The sequence below is a fragment of the Parambassis ranga genome, chromosome 19 (assembly GCF_900634625.1).
Source record: "Parambassis ranga chromosome 19, fParRan2.1, whole genome shotgun sequence".
In the NCBI taxonomy this organism is placed as follows: domain Eukaryota; kingdom Metazoa; phylum Chordata; class Actinopteri; family Ambassidae; genus Parambassis; species Parambassis ranga.
In genome coordinates, this window is record NC_041039.1 from 12060695 (window position 1) to 12077997 (window position 17303).

At 40.5% G+C, this 17303-nt stretch overlaps 2 protein-coding genes across 3 annotated transcripts; both read left to right on the forward strand.

Annotated features, from left to right (window-relative positions):
- Positions 1-361: 361 nt before the first annotated feature.
- On the forward strand, positions 362-4901 carry cenpt (centromere protein T). Of its 2 annotated transcripts, none has more exons than XM_028431263.1 (13): positions 362-693; positions 901-1015; positions 1097-1238; positions 1319-1397; positions 1654-1790; positions 1949-2003; positions 2097-2233; positions 2332-3249; positions 3430-3651; positions 3731-3830; positions 4054-4221; positions 4303-4407; positions 4627-4901. In XM_028431263.1, the coding sequence occupies exons 1-13, from the start codon at positions 608-610 to the stop codon at positions 4754-4756; spliced, it is 2394 nt and encodes a 797-aa protein (XP_028287064.1). In that variant the 5' UTR covers positions 362-607; the 3' UTR covers positions 4757-4901. The 2 variants fall into 2 exon arrangements, with proteins under 2 accessions (XP_028287064.1, XP_028287066.1); XM_028431265.1 differs by having other exon boundaries at positions 3734-3830.
- Positions 4902-5741: 840 nt separating this feature from the next.
- LOC114452494 (speckle-type POZ protein) lies at positions 5742-15821 on the forward strand. The gene is made up of 10 exons (XM_028431827.1): positions 5742-5835; positions 10662-10865; positions 10941-11062; positions 11145-11296; positions 11406-11533; positions 11629-11806; positions 11959-12014; positions 14266-14388; positions 14938-15080; positions 15624-15821. The coding sequence occupies exons 2-10, from the start codon at positions 10788-10790 to the stop codon at positions 15766-15768; spliced, it is 1125 nt and encodes a 374-aa protein (XP_028287628.1). The 5' UTR covers positions 5742-5835; positions 10662-10787; the 3' UTR covers positions 15769-15821.
- Positions 15822-17303: the final 1482 nt, after the last annotated feature.

A 17303-nucleotide genomic window follows, 5' to 3' on the forward strand; every position in this document is an offset into this window, starting at 1 on the left:
GCTGTTCTCCAGTTTCATTTCTCCAAATTACTGTCCCTTTCATGAAATCTGAAATTTTAATTTTTATATTTATTTACAATATCTTCTTCAGCAAGCACTACACTAAACACTACACACTACTATACTTCTATAAAAAAATCATTGACCATGAAATTATATTTTACTATAGTATTAGATAATTTGTACATGTTGTCACTATCTTTGATATGTAATATAAATATGTCATACATAAATATTGCACTTCCCACTTCCGTACGCTTGATTTGGTAGCGGTAGCAGAGCCGTGGGCACTCCAGTGTTTTGACCGTAGAAGAAGAACGTTTGTCTTCTCGCGAGACTTCACTTAAAAATAACGCGGGTCGAGATGCTAAAGGAGTATCCGTTGAACTTTTCAGTCAGACGAGAATAGATCTTCAGCAGTAAATAAAGTATTTGTAATTAGATAAATCTGTAATTTATGACAGTGTGTTCAGTTCAACTCCGGGGACATCCACCTGGATTACGAAAAACTACAGTCTAACGCGGATAACGTTATTGTTTAACGTTTCGCTACGGGTTGCTAACTCATTTTAGCTAACCAGCTGGTTGTCTACTACTGCTGAGTCAAATGGATACCACGGAGGACCTGTCTGCTCGGGTTTTGCTGAGAAATATTCTCAGCACCGAGCCACCCATGACTCCTATCACCAACAGGTACAGTTTGTCCTGGAAATAATTTAAGTGAACATTGAAGCCATTGAAAACGAACACAAACATGACCCGCCATTCGTCGTTTGGTTGGTACAAACCACGCAAAGACGGCGGGGAAATTGAGTCCTAATGTAGCCAAACCAATATAGCACTTACAAAGCATCAATTGCTTTGTATTATCCAGTATTAATAAGTTGTCTGTCTTGGTAGTGTCCCGCAAGGACCGAATACCAACAGGCAACGGCGCAGCAACAGACTAAGCCAGAGAGATGCCCAAACTCCACAGGACATGCTCAGGCGCAGCCTGAGACAGAAGTTACGCGAGGTGAGGAAGATAAACTTGCTATCTGCTGGTCATGGATATGTCTTTGAGACTCCTAAGTTGACCTGTATACATTCTTTCTAGAGTATAACCAGAAAATCCCTGCCTGCCAATAAAAGGAGGACTACCTCAACTCTCAGACAGCCGAACAAGTCTGCCACGACATCAATGCTGTTTAATGAGGGTGACACTCCAAGGCACATACTCATGAACATCCTGCAGACAGGTGTGTGAATGTACCTGAATGTTTTTGCTATTTCACCCATTTCTGGTCCTTTTTAAATTGTATTTTGTTATGCTTTTCAGAACCTGTGAAATCCCCTGTGGTTCATGAGAAAGGGGCACCTGAAGACTCAGAGGCACCATCTACCAGCTCCATCTCTAGGTGAGCTGTGTATCAGGATGGTTCTGACATATGAGATGCTCTTTTAATGCTATAAGTAACTGAACTCATGTTGGTTGTGAGAAAACAATATAACGGGGCAACTGATCAGCTTGTATCTTAGGTGGGGAGATATATCAAACAGTTTTTTTACTTTAACCCACTAACTTATCAGTCACTTATTGTATGTTAGTTGTTTGTAGACAACTGGCAAAATAGGATGTAGGAGATAATGACCTTAATTTGTCTTGACCTACAGCATCGAGCTGTCAGGATTGGAGTTGCCTGATTTAACGCTTGGCAATGCAGCAAGCACTGCAACGAGACTGACCAGAAAGAGACCACGCCGGATTCTTAACGTAACAGCATTTGAAAAATGTCTGAAAAGTGGAGATGGTAAGGTTAAAGCCAGCATTGTGGCAACAATTAATGTATGCAACAAATTGTTTTACTGCACATTAATGCATTTAGGAGAGGGAAAAAGACTGTTATAAGACCAGGGAGTTGGTGTGACTGTGTCAGCAAACGCTTACCAAATATTCACATATTTGCAGTTGATGAGGACCAAATTACAAACTCAACAGATGACCATTCCTCACTTTCTTTGAGGTAAATTGCATAAAAACATAATGTTCATTTAAATTGTGATTAGTCTTAAAAAAGGAATAAATACACCATGTTGCTTGTCTATTCTGTTTTCAGTTCCACCTCCCTGAATTTAAAAACGCCCTTTGTTGAGGTTCAGACTGAAAAAAGAGGCCTGCTGAGGAAAGTTTCAAACCGTCGGAAAATCACAGAAGAAGAATTTGGCGCTGCTGTGAATAAACAGCAGATCAAAGGTGATGATTGTGAATATAACGCTCTTTGCTTTTTACAAATTGTTTTTTTTTCTTCATAACAACAGATATGGAGTAATTGGGATCTTTCCATCACACAGGTGCGAGCAGCTTTGTGCAGGCACAGCAAGATCTTGCTGAGGTTACTAACTCAGAGGGCTTCACTCTGGGTCTAAGCAAACTCAGTGAACCTGACATCACGACTGACATTGTCCACTGTAACACGGCTCTTTATGCCCTGCCCAATGCCACGACCTCCAACTTTTCCATTGTTGCAACTCAGGACAAACCCACTATCATGGCGTCTCAGATTCAGAGGGATATGAGAGAGAAGGTAGAAGAGACGCGTATGGAGGGAGAGCTGGGGAAAGAGAAATCTATGTATCTGTTTCCAAATGAAGAGGAGGACATGGCTCGATTTCCTTTGCAGGAAGAGGCAGATGGAGGTGAAACTCTAAAGGAGGAAGCGAGGAGAAGAACGACCATGTTGAAATCTGAGGAAAAGAAAGATGTAGCTGAATTCCTGACTAGTCTAAGGGATGATAAAACTGTGTCTGACGAAGCTGAAGAAAAAGATGCTCAGAGTGAAGACGCTGACAATTCTCACCCTGTAGAGGATGTGGAAGCAGGGTCTCAATCTGAGGAACAAGAGTTTGAACCAAGCTCTCAGACTGAAGAAGAGAAAGATGAGGAGGAAGTTGCAGCTGATTCAGAGTTTCAAGACAACACTGAAGCTGAAGCAGAAGAGGAAGAGGACTCTGCACCAGACTCTCAAACTGAAGAAGAGGAGGAAGAAGCTCACTCCCAGTCTCAAGAAGATGTTGAAGCAGAGTCGCAGTCTAATGAAGATGAGGATGTGGCCACATCTCAGAATGGAGATGAGTCTGATGGGACAATGGAGGAGGAAGAAGAAAAACAAGCACTAGAACAGCAGGAACATGTCTCAGAACACATGGGTCACATGCTTAATGCTCCGAATTCTGCGCTCATTATGCCTGTTGCAGAGGGAACAGAGACAGGTATAAACAGCAAAATTAAAAAATATAATTTGTCATTGGTAATGATAGTTTAAAGTTTTAATGTAATTTTTATTTTTTACATAAATATTAGACAAGGTACATTGTCTGAGGTGTGTGTAGTTAATAATAATTATGCTTTTTTTTTGTTTTTAATGGGATTGTCTGATGCCAAATCCGAAGCCCACCGAAACAGCACCTTGGAAATGCCTCAGCCTTACACGAACCTACCTGACCTGCCTGAATACGTGACCCATGTGGATGCTGCCTATGCAGAGTATGAGTCTGATAAAGACTCCTTTCATCCTCCAGAGGTGATGGAGTATAGTGACATTGGTCCACTGGAAGAGGCTGCTCCTCAGGAGTCTTCAGAACAGGAAGGAGAGTGGGAGGAAGAAGAGGATGGTAAGGTGCTTAGTCATTTCCTTCCATGTATGTATGTTTTATCTACTTATCTAACAATTAAAAACTTTTTTTATATCAGCAGAGCTACCGCTCAAGACTCCAGCATTTGTCAAAGAAAAAAGGAACTTTTTTCTTCCTCGTCCTCTAGTTTCACCACCTGTTTTTAAAGATGATCCAAGGCAAGTTGCATTCCATGCTGCTGAAACCATTATTTTAAGTAAAACTAACTGACCCTGAAACATTGTACCACAGATGCAGAATGGCAAACATAGTTATAAAAGCCTTTATTGTGCCTATTAGATGGCCTAACGTTACATTTTCCTTACATATTTTTATCAAGCAGTTTCCATGATAAAATCCTGTGTCACTGACTGTGTCTTTTAATGTCTGTCACACTATCAGTGGTACGAGTGAAGCTGTACCTTCAGCTAAACCTAAACAGGTGAGGCAGAGAAAGTCAAGGTCAACTAAGAAGGAAGCCTGCCTCCCTAAGAACTACCTTATGGGCGTCTTCAAGCACTTTGCCAAAACAAAGGTCTCAGCTGACGTTTACCCCGTCCTAAGTGAGACGTAAGTAACTATGAGAGAATTTGGTGTATAGCCAGCATCTCTGATTAAATTACGATTTACTATTTATTACTGTTTTAACAGAATGGATAAATACTTTGATCGCCTGGCGGAAGACTTGGAGACGTATGCTGTCCATGCAAAAAGAAAAACAATTGACGTTAAGGATGCTGAACTTCTGCTGAGAAGGTATGTGTTGTGTGATTGAGTGAGTGTGCAAGCACTTTTAGCACTACATCAATGACTTGTGAGCTGAAGATTTAATTAGAAGTATTGCATTGTACTTGCCTCTGGATGGTAACATTGAGATCCTTGTTTACTCGTAGGAAAAGGACAGTAGATTGTGTAACCTATGCATCACTCACTTTTTCTCATATTTAATGTAATTTGTGTGTTTTTGTGTTGCAGGCAGGGTTATGTGAATAACAAGGTGCCAGTGGAGGTACTTATTGAAAAATATCTTCGTATGGATCAGCGACAGCTGCTGATCCCCATCGCGACCAAGGGAAATGTTGTTTTCCCTAAAAAACCGAGGTGAATCTTGTTTTCTGGTTATTTTACCTAAGGGGTGGACAAGCAATTGTTGTCAAGACTATACATGGCATATAGATAATAATATTTAAGATATTCTTTACCAAGTGCTCTGTGGAAAGTGTGCATAGTTTCTGATTTGTATTTTAGTGTGTGAGGAACGTTGTCTTTATTTCTGCATGTTTTGGTATGTCCTTTAATTTTCTGTTAGCATGAAACAAACATGTCCAGCTTATGTTGAAATAAAGTCCTCATATGTATAAAGCGATCATAATGCGGATACTGCAAGTATTTTTCTTAACATGCTGCTTTTAAATTGTAAAAACAGATAAATACTGTTTCATTAAATAATGTAAAGACAAAATGATTTGTGTAAACTGCTCTCAGGTGGGCTGCATCTCACCTTTATCATGTCCACTAGATGGCACAAATTCATTACAACCAGTTCAGCCGAACTGGTCCAAACTAATTACTTCTTTCAGTCTATTACCAAATATGTTTACCAAATGGACGGTACACATTTAGGATTTATTATAGACACATTGAAGGTGAACTGAAAAATCCAGAGATTAATTCCAAGATTGTCTTAATTACATTTTACCTTTAACAATTGATATCTGTTAATCTTGGCACAATGTGTTATCATCTTGGCACAAGATGATAGGGTAGATGAGCTACAGCATCTACTCTGCTGATTAATTTAAGATAAATTAGTTGCCAGTGGTGGTAAAAATTAAATAGTCCGCTGCATCCCTGTGAATGATGAATGACTCGCCACAGCTGTGTCTTGTGTTGTTCACAAAGTTACATGGATGAAAAACCTGTTTTTTAGAATCTGCTACAGAAGTTTCCACACAAGCGAAGCTATATATAATTTACCTGTACAGAAAACTGTATCCTGTAATCGGTTTTCCTTTACGTGGATCATTGTGTGTGCCATATAGAATGTAGCTTAGGTAATTACTCCGAGACAGCAGGGGGTGCTGTTTCCAATACAAGCAGATAGACTGCCAGTTCCACAGACGGCTAGCTAACAACAACAGAAGACCCCGGACTACTATCGTTATAATTTATTCAAGCATAAAGGTGAGTCTGTCGATAAATAAATCTTAAAGCAATAGTATATACATTAAAAACTTCAATTACAAGAAGATAGTGTATATATTGCCATAATTTGTTGCAGTTTTGGCAGATATTTCCCCGTCCTTTTTGTTTGGCTTAGGGTAGCTGCTACAGTGATGGGGCTAGTCGGTCTGTTAGCTCGATCGAGTTAGCTGCCGTGCTATCGTCATATTGTCCGGATTAGACAGGATTTATGTAGTTGTAATAGTATCAGAGGCATCGTTGTATGTTTTTGTCTTTAGAAACGTTGTGGTCTTAGCATGTAGTTCAATTGGAGTACAAATTCAAAGCAAGGTACCTGTGACGGTAATCTTTATTGTTAGCAGGTTAATTACCTGCTACTGTCATCGCTTACATTAACTAACTGCAAAGTGTTTGTTTCAGTTCCTAACATCATTTCTCAAAAATGTGTATTATAACTATATACAAATACCTTGAATATGGCTAGGTTTAAATCTAATTTTGTTAAACAATGTGTGTGGTTATTAATAGGTTCATAGAACAAGTGGCTTTAGGGCCCTTCATACTTTTTATGAGCTATTAAGGTAATTCATTGTTATGGATAATTATATAGGAAGCTTATTCTGAGAAGTGCTTACATTATTATGGTTTGTTTTTTTCCGGTCTAATTTTCAACAAAGCCATACCTTGTTAAGTGAGCAGCTGTCAGTTATAGTTTGAGTAGTAAAATAGTGGGACCTGTATGTTCACATTGACCCTCAGGTAGACCTTCCTTAGCAATCTGGGCACGTCAGTACATGTACATTGAGTGAGTCATGTTGTCCTGGAAGCTGACCAAACAGCAGGCGTTTTATTGCTAATGTCACTTTGCTGGAGGCCAGATCATTGAATCAATTCACTTCACAGTGTTGTCTGTCTGATAGTCTGTTGTCTGCCGGTCTGAAGTTAAATGTCACATAGTAAAAGTAGAGTTTCTGTAAATAAGGTAGCCACACGGGACATGCTTTATTCTCTAAGTGTTTTAAATATTTATTTATCCAGTCAAGACATTATCACTATTCACTAAATAATAAAATGCATTGCAGCAGTATTAAGATTTTTTCATTTTTGATGATGTTGAGAACTCGTGCTGCTTGTAGGAACAGGGCCATCTTGCTGTAGTTGCAGTCATATTTGTTGCCTCGTTGCCCATTTTTGTCAAGTCATAAAACTTGCCACGCAGCATACTGGAACTGGCCTTTAATTTCTGTTTTTCCTGAGTCCGTCTTTTTTTTTGCCTTCTATGGCTTAGTCAGTTTAGCTGAGTTTACTTTTATGTGGATAACCCAAATAAAAAAATCCAGGTTGCAATTGCCATGAATGTTCAAATGATAGAAAAACAAGTGTAACTGTAACTTAAGTTTTCATGTAATGCCCTCTTTGCACCGCATTAACACAGGAAATTGCTTTAATGTCTTGAGTTCTTAATTTTTTGAGTGTATGTATTCACAATGGATAAGCAAACTTAGATTTACAGACATTATTAAACTACAAATTATTTGCAATGTGTATGTAAACAAGCTGGGCTTATGTCATCATGTTGTAGCTGCACAAGAATTAGTTTTTCTGGTGATTATTTTGTTTTTATTTATCTATTTATTTATTCTGTGTGTTGTTATTTAGTTTTTTTCAAAAAGCAAAACCACTGCCATGCTTTCTAAATGCAGGAGTAATTGCCCTTACAGGTCTGCACTGCAGTTGTAACAGTGTGTAATAGCATAAACCAGGTGACTGGAGACATTAGATATTCATTGGGGTCCTACCTCCCTTTAACCTCCCATACCTGCTGAAGTGCACAGGGTTTTAGGTCGGAAGTACAGATGGTGGGTGAAGTCTGGGTGCTAATGCTTTTTTTGCCCAGTAAAATCCCTTTCAATGTAATTGTGGGTCTGCACAAAGTCAGGGATGAGAGCAAGGCAAGCTGATCGCTGTAACAAAATCAATAGTTCATACCTCTCTGAGATTGAGTTTTTAGGAAAGGAGGAGCACCATGACCAAGGGCAGAATATGAAATCACTCCCACAGAGGCCAAACACGCGCTCCACAATCGATCCCCGGTCCCTGTACCAATTATAGTTTTAAGGTTTGTCTGTGGCTTACTGCAGTCCTCAAAGACCAGAGCTTTGGAAACAGACATTGTGTTCACTGACACCTGGACAAGGGTTGCAATTTTTTCATCCCCTTGGAAATTGCAGCCTGGAATGCTTCCATACCTCCAGTCTTTAATTTAGAGCAAAGATTGATTTCTCTTTTTTTGATCAAAGAAGTGAAATGTCAGGAAAAACACCTTGTGGTCAAAACTGACGCTCTATGTATCATATTTCACCAATATACATTTATACACTTGACGGGTAATTTCAGATATGCTTTGTTATTGATCTGCAAAGGTGTGTGTTTTACTCTGTCAAGTCTGCTCATAAACTGCAACATCTCAGGGTTGTACATAATTGCCATGTTTTTTTGTTGGTTTATTCTAGCCAGAAATATCACTTTCTGGCTGTTTGGTGGATTTGGATAGCAGCTCTCAGAAACTTTGTACCAACTTCTGCTCAAATTATTGGACACAGATGATTTCTTTATATCTTTGATAGGTGTATAGATTGTCTGGTTAAAGTACAGCTGACAACTGTATGAATTTATAACATTGCCTTTGACCTCTGCTAATGGTGTTTTATGTTATGTTACTCCTAATGGCTTCCTTCCTCATTCAACTAGCTACACCTGCTGTGTATTTAACCAATTGCACAGCTGCTTCTGTCAGAAACAGAGGAGCAGATGCTGTATATGTTTATGGTGCAGGATAAACTGACATCTTAAAATAAGGAAGGCAGACTGTAATAGTAATTGTAGCCACAATTTTGTGAGTAAAGTTTCAGTGCTGTGTTCATTGTCATTGCAGACAACTGTCTTCAAATCTGTATTTGATTTCTCTCTTATACCTGTGATTTTTTTCCATCTAACCTCTTTTTGTGGCAATTTATCTCGGTGAATGGTTCCACAGATGGTGATCCATCTTTCATTCGCCACCTGTTTTCCAGTTGGATTCTCTATCACTTTACTTTTCATTTTCTTTCTCTGTACCCCATTCTGTAATCCTCATGTCTCCAGTCATCAGCTACCAGTTGTCTCTAACGAAGATTAGTAGGTTTTTTATTCTTTGGATGAGATTAAAGACACTCTTAAAACTTCACAGAGGTGCTGATTTGAATTGTTTTGCATTGCATAGATTCAAAAACACATGTATTATACTTGCCAATTAGGCAGCATTAAGTTAATTGAATCCAGTTTTCCATCTTCACATTTCACATAGGCCTCTAAGCAGCTTCCTGGTCTGCAGCACCTTCATTCAGTGTAATCATCAGGTGCAGAAAGCTCAGCTCTCAACCGTCACAGTTTGTTGCACTGAATTTTGACCCAAATTGAATTTATAGGTGAAGACATGAAGACATTAAAGGCTGTGAGTGAGGGAGAGAAAGGTTGCAGAGATGGATGCAGGCTTTGAGAAATGGTGAAATAGAAAAAAGGCTCCGGATAGTGGATTAAATGGCCACAGATTGCTCAGTCTCTGACCTGGTAGCAAGCTAGAGAAGGTTTAGGAATTTGGTCTTATCTGGAAACTCGAACGGTGTCCACTGCAGCAGCAGTGCATTTTTTGATGGATGGGAAGTGTATGAGAGACATTTAATTTCACAGTGTTAATATCTTCATTTTTATAACATAAAGTCACCAAAACACAGTAAATTATTAGCTTGGACTATATGTTACTGTACTATTTCCAGTGATTTTGGAGCTCTCTTAAATAATAATGGCAGCAGTAGGACACTTGAATGACTCACTTATAACACCCGGCACAACAAGTGTGTCTCACTGATCATTTTTTGGTAACAGTAGAGGCGTGGAGGTGTAAGCGATGTCAGTCCTTGGCTACACCAGAAATACGTTGTTTGTTTGGCTCTTTTCATAGGATTAGGTGACAATAACAGGAACATAAAGCATTTATATAACATCTCTGTATAAGTATAATTGATAAATATTAAACCTTCTATTTCCAAGAATGAAAAAAATCAAATCATTTTTTGGGAACTTAGTTATGCTAAGCAATGACTATTTAGTTTATTTAGTTATTTTGTTGTGCAAGTCTTTCACTGTATCATGGTATGTCGCAGAATATCTCAATATTGAAAATAAACAATTGTGGACTAAATATTTTGATGGTCTCTCCTGACTAGTTAAAACATTTAAAGAGATAATTAGGTGTAAATAATCTCTATGCTATCTGGGTTCAAAAGTTTATTCGAAAGTGTCCATCACTAATCTGCTTGGCCTTCCCGTATGAATTGAAGGTAATTTAGTCACCTGAATTTGGCCAGTGGACCCATTCTTCCTAGTCCTGGGAGCTAGATTGTTTATTTACAGTTCATTTTCGAGACTTAATTGCAATTGCAGCAGCTATTGATCTTAGAGCACGCATGGGCCATCGATCTCCTGCTGTCCCCTAGTGGGTCAGGGACAATTCATCTAACCCCAACACAAGAAACCACAGCAGCAGGCAGTGTGGCCACATGAATTAAATGATATTGAGTCCTACCTGGATTAATGAAAGAAACAGTGCCTGTGTGTTGCATCACAATAAGATGTGCTTTGGTTTAAAAACAAAAAAACATTCCTCTGTGCGGTTTGTGTGATCACTTGCCTGCATGTTACTAGGATGTGTGAACAAGATTTTCAAGGAGATTAGGTTTTGAATTCTAGTCAGACCAATTAATCACGGTCACGTTGTGTGTTTGTAGGGGGCAAACTGCTTCCATCTGGTGTGCGCTGATGCAGATGGACGTCAAGACTGAATATTGACAAGTGCAAGTGGCAGATTTCTCCTCCTCACCCTCTTGCCCCCAGCACCTTCTGTCACGCTGGCAATGTCAAGAGTCCCGAGTCCCCCTCCCCCTGCGGAAATGTCCAGCGGGCCTGTGGCCGAGAGCTGGTGCTACACACAGGTAACGTGTGAACTGTTACATATTTCTGTTAAATTAAAATCAGTCTTAAAACATTGACTAAATATTACCCTCCAGATCAAAGTGGTGAAGTTCTCTTACATGTGGACCATCAACAACTTCAGCTTCTGCCGTGAGGAGATGGGTGAGGTCATAAAGAGCTCCACCTTCTCCTCTGGGGCCAACGACAAACTGAAATGGTGGGTGTGTCTGCATATGTATTCCCACAATCAAGTCTAAAGTCCACCCCTGTTCTACCTATTTTTTTACTCTCATCCCCAGGTGCTTGCGAGTGAATCCCAAAGGCCTGGATGAAGAGAGCAAAGACTACCTGTCCCTCTACCTGCTGCTGGTCAGCTGTCCAAAGGCAGAAGTACGGGCCAAGTTCAAGTTCTCTATCCTCAACGCCAAGGGAGAGGAGACCAAAGCCATGGGTGAGGAAAAATAATGACTTACACAGAATCAGTATAAGTCTGTGGCATTTGCAGTTTGCTGCATTATCTTGGACTTTATCGACTCTTCTGGCTTTTTGTCTCTCTGCAGAAAGCCAGCGGGCATATCGCTTTGTCCAAGGGAAAGACTGGGGCTTTAAAAAGTTCATCCGGAGAGACTTCCTCCTAGATGAGGCCAACGGACTTTTACCTGATGACAAACTCACTCTTTTCTGTGAGGTACGCTGCTTATTCCTTGTGTTGAGGTTTTGATATGTTTTCTCTTTACCCCACAGTTTTGGTGTATTGTATTTCACTGAACTTCTCTCCTTCAGGTGAGTGTGGTGCAAGACTCTGTCAACATATCGGGGCAGAACACTATGAATATGGTGAAGGTGCCTGACTGCCGGCTAGCAGATGAGCTTGGTGGCCTGTGGGAGAACTCCCGCTTTACAGACTGCTGCCTGTGTGTGGCCGGCCAGGAGTTTCAAGCCCACAAAGCCATCCTGGCAGGTACAGACATGACTCAGATGCAATCCCTTTGTACTGTTTGTTCTTTCAGTTGCTTGCATGCTTACTTTTAAGTTGTTGTCCTCTTGACTGTTACTTGATCCCACAATTACCCCGTAAATTACATTAACACGTTTCCTACTCATGCTCTCCAGCACGTTCCCCTGTATTCAGCGCCATGTTTGAGCACGAGATGGAGGAAAGCAAAAAGGTAAGTCCTGAGTTAAGTCTTTTTTTTTTAAATCTTAGAAATAAATGCATTTAATTTCTAAAGTGGCACTGCTTTGTAAGGGGGTAAAGTGAGTGAGGGATTGTATGCTGTGAAATGGCTGCAGCACAGAGCTGTTTGGTGAAACGGAATGATAGTGCACCTGAAATGCAATTGTCCTGCCGTACTTGGGGGTCAAGATTCATCCTTCACTGACAAAGCTGCAGAAGCAGAGAATTGCTTTTTCCATTTTTGCACATGACTGTAAGAAATGAAATTGCAGGTGTAGCTGCCCAGGTGTGTGTGTGTGTGTGAGAGTAAGTGAGGCCATTTAGGATTTTATGTTGGAAACTTTAATGTTTAAAAATTAAAAATTTCCCTTGACATTCCCCCCCAAAACATACACCTCCACCAGGATGATATGTGATTATTAAACCTCTGTGTATGTTTTGATGTGAATACAGTTTTGTTGATGAAGATTCTCAGTCATCCATCATACATAGAGAAGATAGAAGCAAGGCGTCTGGACTTGTGACAGAGCGGATGCTATGTGCTAAAGCTTGTTCCATACTCCCTGAAAACAGAGAAATCTGTTCGTGTTCCCGAGGTGCTAAGAACAAGAACAAAGTTCGTTTTGGCCCGGACTTTTTGAAACGTGTGTGCAGAACTCATACGGCCCTCTCACTGCAGTGCGCACACACAGACAGACAGACAGGGTTTAAAGAACAGAACAGCAGCAACCGCAGTTTAGGTGAACATGCAGCGGAGGAGGAGGATTTGTTGCCACTATGCAGGTTTTGCTAATTTGCTGTTGAGCTGAGTGAGTGATGATAACGAGCCGGTAATGTTCAGGGAGGGTGCGTGACGTGCTCGTAGCATTATGACAGACTGAACAACAGGTCTGACGGACAGTTTTATCTAACCTGTGTGGTTCATCCATGAAGCTGAGTCACTCTGACTGACAGCAGTCAGCTAGTTTTAAGGAGTTATAGAACATGGTTACATGACGAACGCCCATTTAAAAAGTATTGTTATTATCCTGCTATAGCGGACCATTGTCTGCCAGTATGATATCTGCCTACAGCTAAAGCTGTAACAGAATGAAAAGTGTCAGCTGCAGCTCAGCTTTAGAAAGAGAGGAGACATAGGAGAAACTGACGAAGAGAGGTGAGGAAGATGAGAGAAGAGATACTGTAGCTGCATTAAAAATGTGTTGAAGAAAACAAAATATATATCTCAATCACAACTATTAAATAAATAAATAATGGTGTATATGATGATATTTTAATTCACATTGCCAGGTAGATAAGTGAGGAGTGACAGCCAGAAAATACACAGAGAAAGCAAACAGGGAAATGAAGAGTGCTGTATGAACTTTGACTCTTTATTATGGATTTCTGACAGGCAGACTTGTTGGCTAGTTTGTCCATAATTTGAAAGAGTACTATCAGCATTCAAATATTTTTTAATGTTAATTATACAATTATGTCCAAATTCATTTCAGGATGATATGTGATTATTAAACCTGTTCATATAGAATGTACTGATGTGCACAGAAATATATGGACAGTGATTAAGAACAAACTGCGGTGTTAAGTGTGCGGGTGGGTGTTAAGATGTGGTGTACCTAAGAAAAAAAGTTAGGAGCACCAGTGCAACAAGTTAGTCTAGAGCCCTGCCCATACTAGGCACATGTCTGGGTTTCCTGAAATAAATATAGTACAACATGCCAGTGTGTGTTTATTCGCTGTCTAATAACCACAATGCAGTGTTTGTTGCCAACCATGAGAGGCGGGCCTACTTAATTCACTATGTTTTTAGCGTTACGTTGCCTCTTGAATTTCTCGGCTCACGCATTGAGAGCGAGACCCACACAACTCAACAGGCTCACACGGCACACATGGCTTCACCGCACATAAATTCCTATAAATGAGTCAAAGGCAGACTACTGTGCATTTCCAATAGCTGTCTGGATTTAGCGACCTATTAATTACTTATTTACTTAATTATTATTTACCTAATTACAAATTACTACTAATTTGAAAACTGCCTGAAGGGAATCAATATACCTAGGTTAAGTTTATTCAGCTTAACTCAATTCTGTTCAACTGCAAACTACAACTGTTAAAGATGTACTCCTAACAACAGCTTAAAGGGGGCGATAGGGTCTTTAAATATTTTTGAAAAGTTTTTAACAAAGTCTTAAAAAGGTATTGAAATTAACCTCAGGATTCCTGCATATACCCTGTTTCAGAACCGGGTGGAGATCAATGACGTAGAGCCCGAGGTCTTCAAGGAGATGATGTGCTTCATTTACACAGACAAGGCTCCCAATCTGGACAAGATGGCTGACGACCTGCTTGCAGCAGCTGATAAGGTATTATAACATGACAACATTCTGATGCTCCATGGATGTGTCAAGGAGAACCAATGCCAAGAAGATCTTTCATTCTTTTGACTGAAAGACACTTGGTGCTCCCACCACACTTCCCTGATTTTGGGTCATTGCAAACCTAAATTGCAGTGGTAATCGGTAATTTAATGAGAACAGCTGATTTTTTTTTTCCTCACGTAAAGATAATGAGCTGAATTAGAACCAGGGATGGTGCGCAGTATCCACCAAACCTTCCCCTAGTAATCCATTGGTATTTCAAGACACACTGATGTCACCCTCTCATGATACCTACTGGGTGACTGACTTTGAGACAATTTCTTTTGGAGGTCGAACACTGAGATGTTTATTTTATATCCTCCTTAGAAGCCTAATATATATTTATCTTTGTTAGAGGTGTGACCCCACAGACAGTGGGGCCAGACTGACTGAATAATATTGGCAAGTATCACCTGAACTGTCACAGCAAATACCATATGAATACTGATGAAGAAGAAAAAACACACTAATTTCTGTGTGTGTCCTCTCTTTCAGTATGCTCTGGAGAGACTGAAGGTCATGTGCGAGGACGCGCTGTGTACCAGTCTGTCTGTGGAAAACGCAGCTGAGATCCTCATCCTTGCTGACCTGCACAGCGCTGACCAGCTCAAAACGCAGGCCGTCGACTTCATCAACTAGTGAGTTGACACACAGAAAAGCTCGTCATCACTTACAATGGGATTTCCAGCACCTTTTCACAGACTCGCTGTGCATTTTGGCTGTCTTATTGTGTGGATTTGCTTCATCTCTTTCTTCCTTTACATGGCCTCATTACTGATGGTTCCAGTCTGCTACTCAACTCATCTCTTGGTGGCTCTGTCCCAGTTATTTTAATTTCACATGTGCCCTTATGGAGTGGTCTGCTTGTTATTGCTAAACCCTGCTAAGGCTTTTCGAGGGATCAGGGCAACCTGACTCTTCACAGGGTCCATCGTCACCTCCTTTGTTGAATGTTGTGTTGATGAAAGAGTGATAATAACTATGAACACCACATGCACATCTGTGCTGATGCTCAGCTCACACTTATCTAAGACTAGGCCACATGGCCAGATTAAGTCATGTTTTCTTGTCTTGGTTTCATTTCACAGTACAGGTAACTTGTCCATATTAACAGGCAAGCTAGTGCTACACACTGCAACAAGTCACTCATTTTTTTTCATGTCTCTTCTTCTCATCCTCAGCCATGCTGCAGAGGTGATGGAGACAGCAGGTTGGAAGTCCATGGTAGCGTCTCATCCACACCTGGTGGCCGAAGCATACCGCTCCCTGGCTTCGGCACAGTGCCCTTTCCTCGGACCCCCACGCAAGCGCCTCAAACAGTCCTAACAGCCTTACAGCAAGGCTTCTCACCCATGCTCATATATATATATATATATATACACACACACACAGACACAAAAACACACAGATCCCTCATCAGACACACAGGGACAACCTTTCCCCTTGCTGTTACTTACTACACTACCTACAGCCTACCCCCGAATCTCCCCCTTCTGCCCCATCCAGAACCTGCTGTATTTAGTCTCTTCTAAAGATGGAGGGAAGAAGAAGGAGGAAGAGGAGGAGATGGCAGAGAGGGACAGGCAGGCTTGTGAAGTGGATGTTTGTTGTTTACAAGAAAAAAAAACAAAAAACCCTCTCCACTTTCTCCTTGGCCCTGGCTTAGTGAGGTCTGACATTGTGCTCTTTTCCTTGTGTGAAATAGTAAATCCTGCTAGTTCCTGCTCTGGAATGAATTTGGGAGGAAGAACTGGACACGTTATCGTGTTAAGAGCCAACTGTTTGGGATTTTGGAAGGTCGAAGGACTAAGTCTTTACATGTCCGTTTTTTTTTTCACGAGGCTTCTTTCAGCTCTATTCTAATTATTTGGAGTAGAGGGCAGCGTGAAGCCCCAAAACTAAAGGACCTAACAGGCCTGTGCCGGACCGAAGAGGAATAAGTGGGCCTGTTGGTTACAAACTAGAAGCCCCCCACCCAACCGCACCCCAAGAAAGACAACCAAGGGCTAGACAAAAAAGGAGATATGGGACAAAATCATTTAAAGGAATCTTCCCAGAAGAAGTTGGGAAAAACATTGCACTAAAGTCACAGGTCATCCCTTATCATCCCTTACCAGCAGTCAAGTAGAAATACTGTAGGCAAGCACACACTGAAGCAAGCTTCATGGACTCCGCTGGACCACCAAGAACAAGTTCCCTTTAAGAAGCAGAAACAACACATGTATTCCTACGTAGAACTCTTCAAGCTTCATCTGCGTCCGTTTTCATTTTTTAAATTGCTGGGGACACAGAAAGGGGGATACGGAAAATTGCAACGCACAACTGGATGTCATTCTTGGGGAAATTGTATTTTGTGTGTGAATTTGTGTTTGTAGCCCCTGAGAGAAAATAAGGTGTCAGTAGACAAACATACCAGGAGACAACAAAGGGAGGAAAGAAAAAAGGTTACAAAATAATCTTAGGATTTAATCTGGCATGTTGATGTTCTTTTATGACGGAGTTGTTTTTTTCCCTCAGAACTGTCATTTCTATTTTTTTTCAGAGGAATTTGTACAGACACTAGTGTTTCTGAAGCCGTGTTAAACAAAAGCATTTTCAATGGCAAATTGAAAAAACTGGACAGTTTTATTTTTTTTTCTTTGCAGGCATGAAGACTGAAGGGAAATGAAATTGAATGAACACGTTTTAATGTTCAAAAATAGATCAAATGTGAAAAAGTGCACACCAAGGCAAAATCACATGAAATACATTTGAAGTTATCATTTTAACCTGCTGGAAAATGGTAATAGAAAGAAGGAACCAGCGCTGTTTCTTTCCTGTAGATATCGCTGATTATAAGAAGTGACACTTAGTTGTTGCCA

Bases quoted from the DNA above. Each gene is read 5' to 3' on its own strand.
- cenpt (XM_028431263.1), top strand. From the start codon at position 608: ATGGATACCACGGAGGACCTGTCTGCTCGGGTTTTGCTGAGAAATATT. The intron at 1,398-1,653 runs GTGAGCTGTGTA...CTTGACCTACAG, and splicing joins TCTACCAGCTCCATCTCTAG to CATCGAGCTGTCAGGATTGG. The intron at 4,222-4,302 runs GTAAGTAACTAT...CTGTTTTAACAG, and splicing joins TACCCCGTCCTAAGTGAGAC to AATGGATAAATACTTTGATC.
- LOC114452494 (XM_028431827.1), top strand. From the start codon at position 10,788: ATGTCAAGAGTCCCGAGTCCCCCTCCCCCTGCGGAAATGTCCAGCGGG. The intron at 10,866-10,940 runs GTAACGTGTGAA...ATTACCCTCCAG, and splicing joins AGAGCTGGTGCTACACACAG to ATCAAAGTGGTGAAGTTCTC. The intron at 11,807-11,958 runs GTACAGACATGA...CATGCTCTCCAG, and splicing joins CCACAAAGCCATCCTGGCAG to CACGTTCCCCTGTATTCAGC.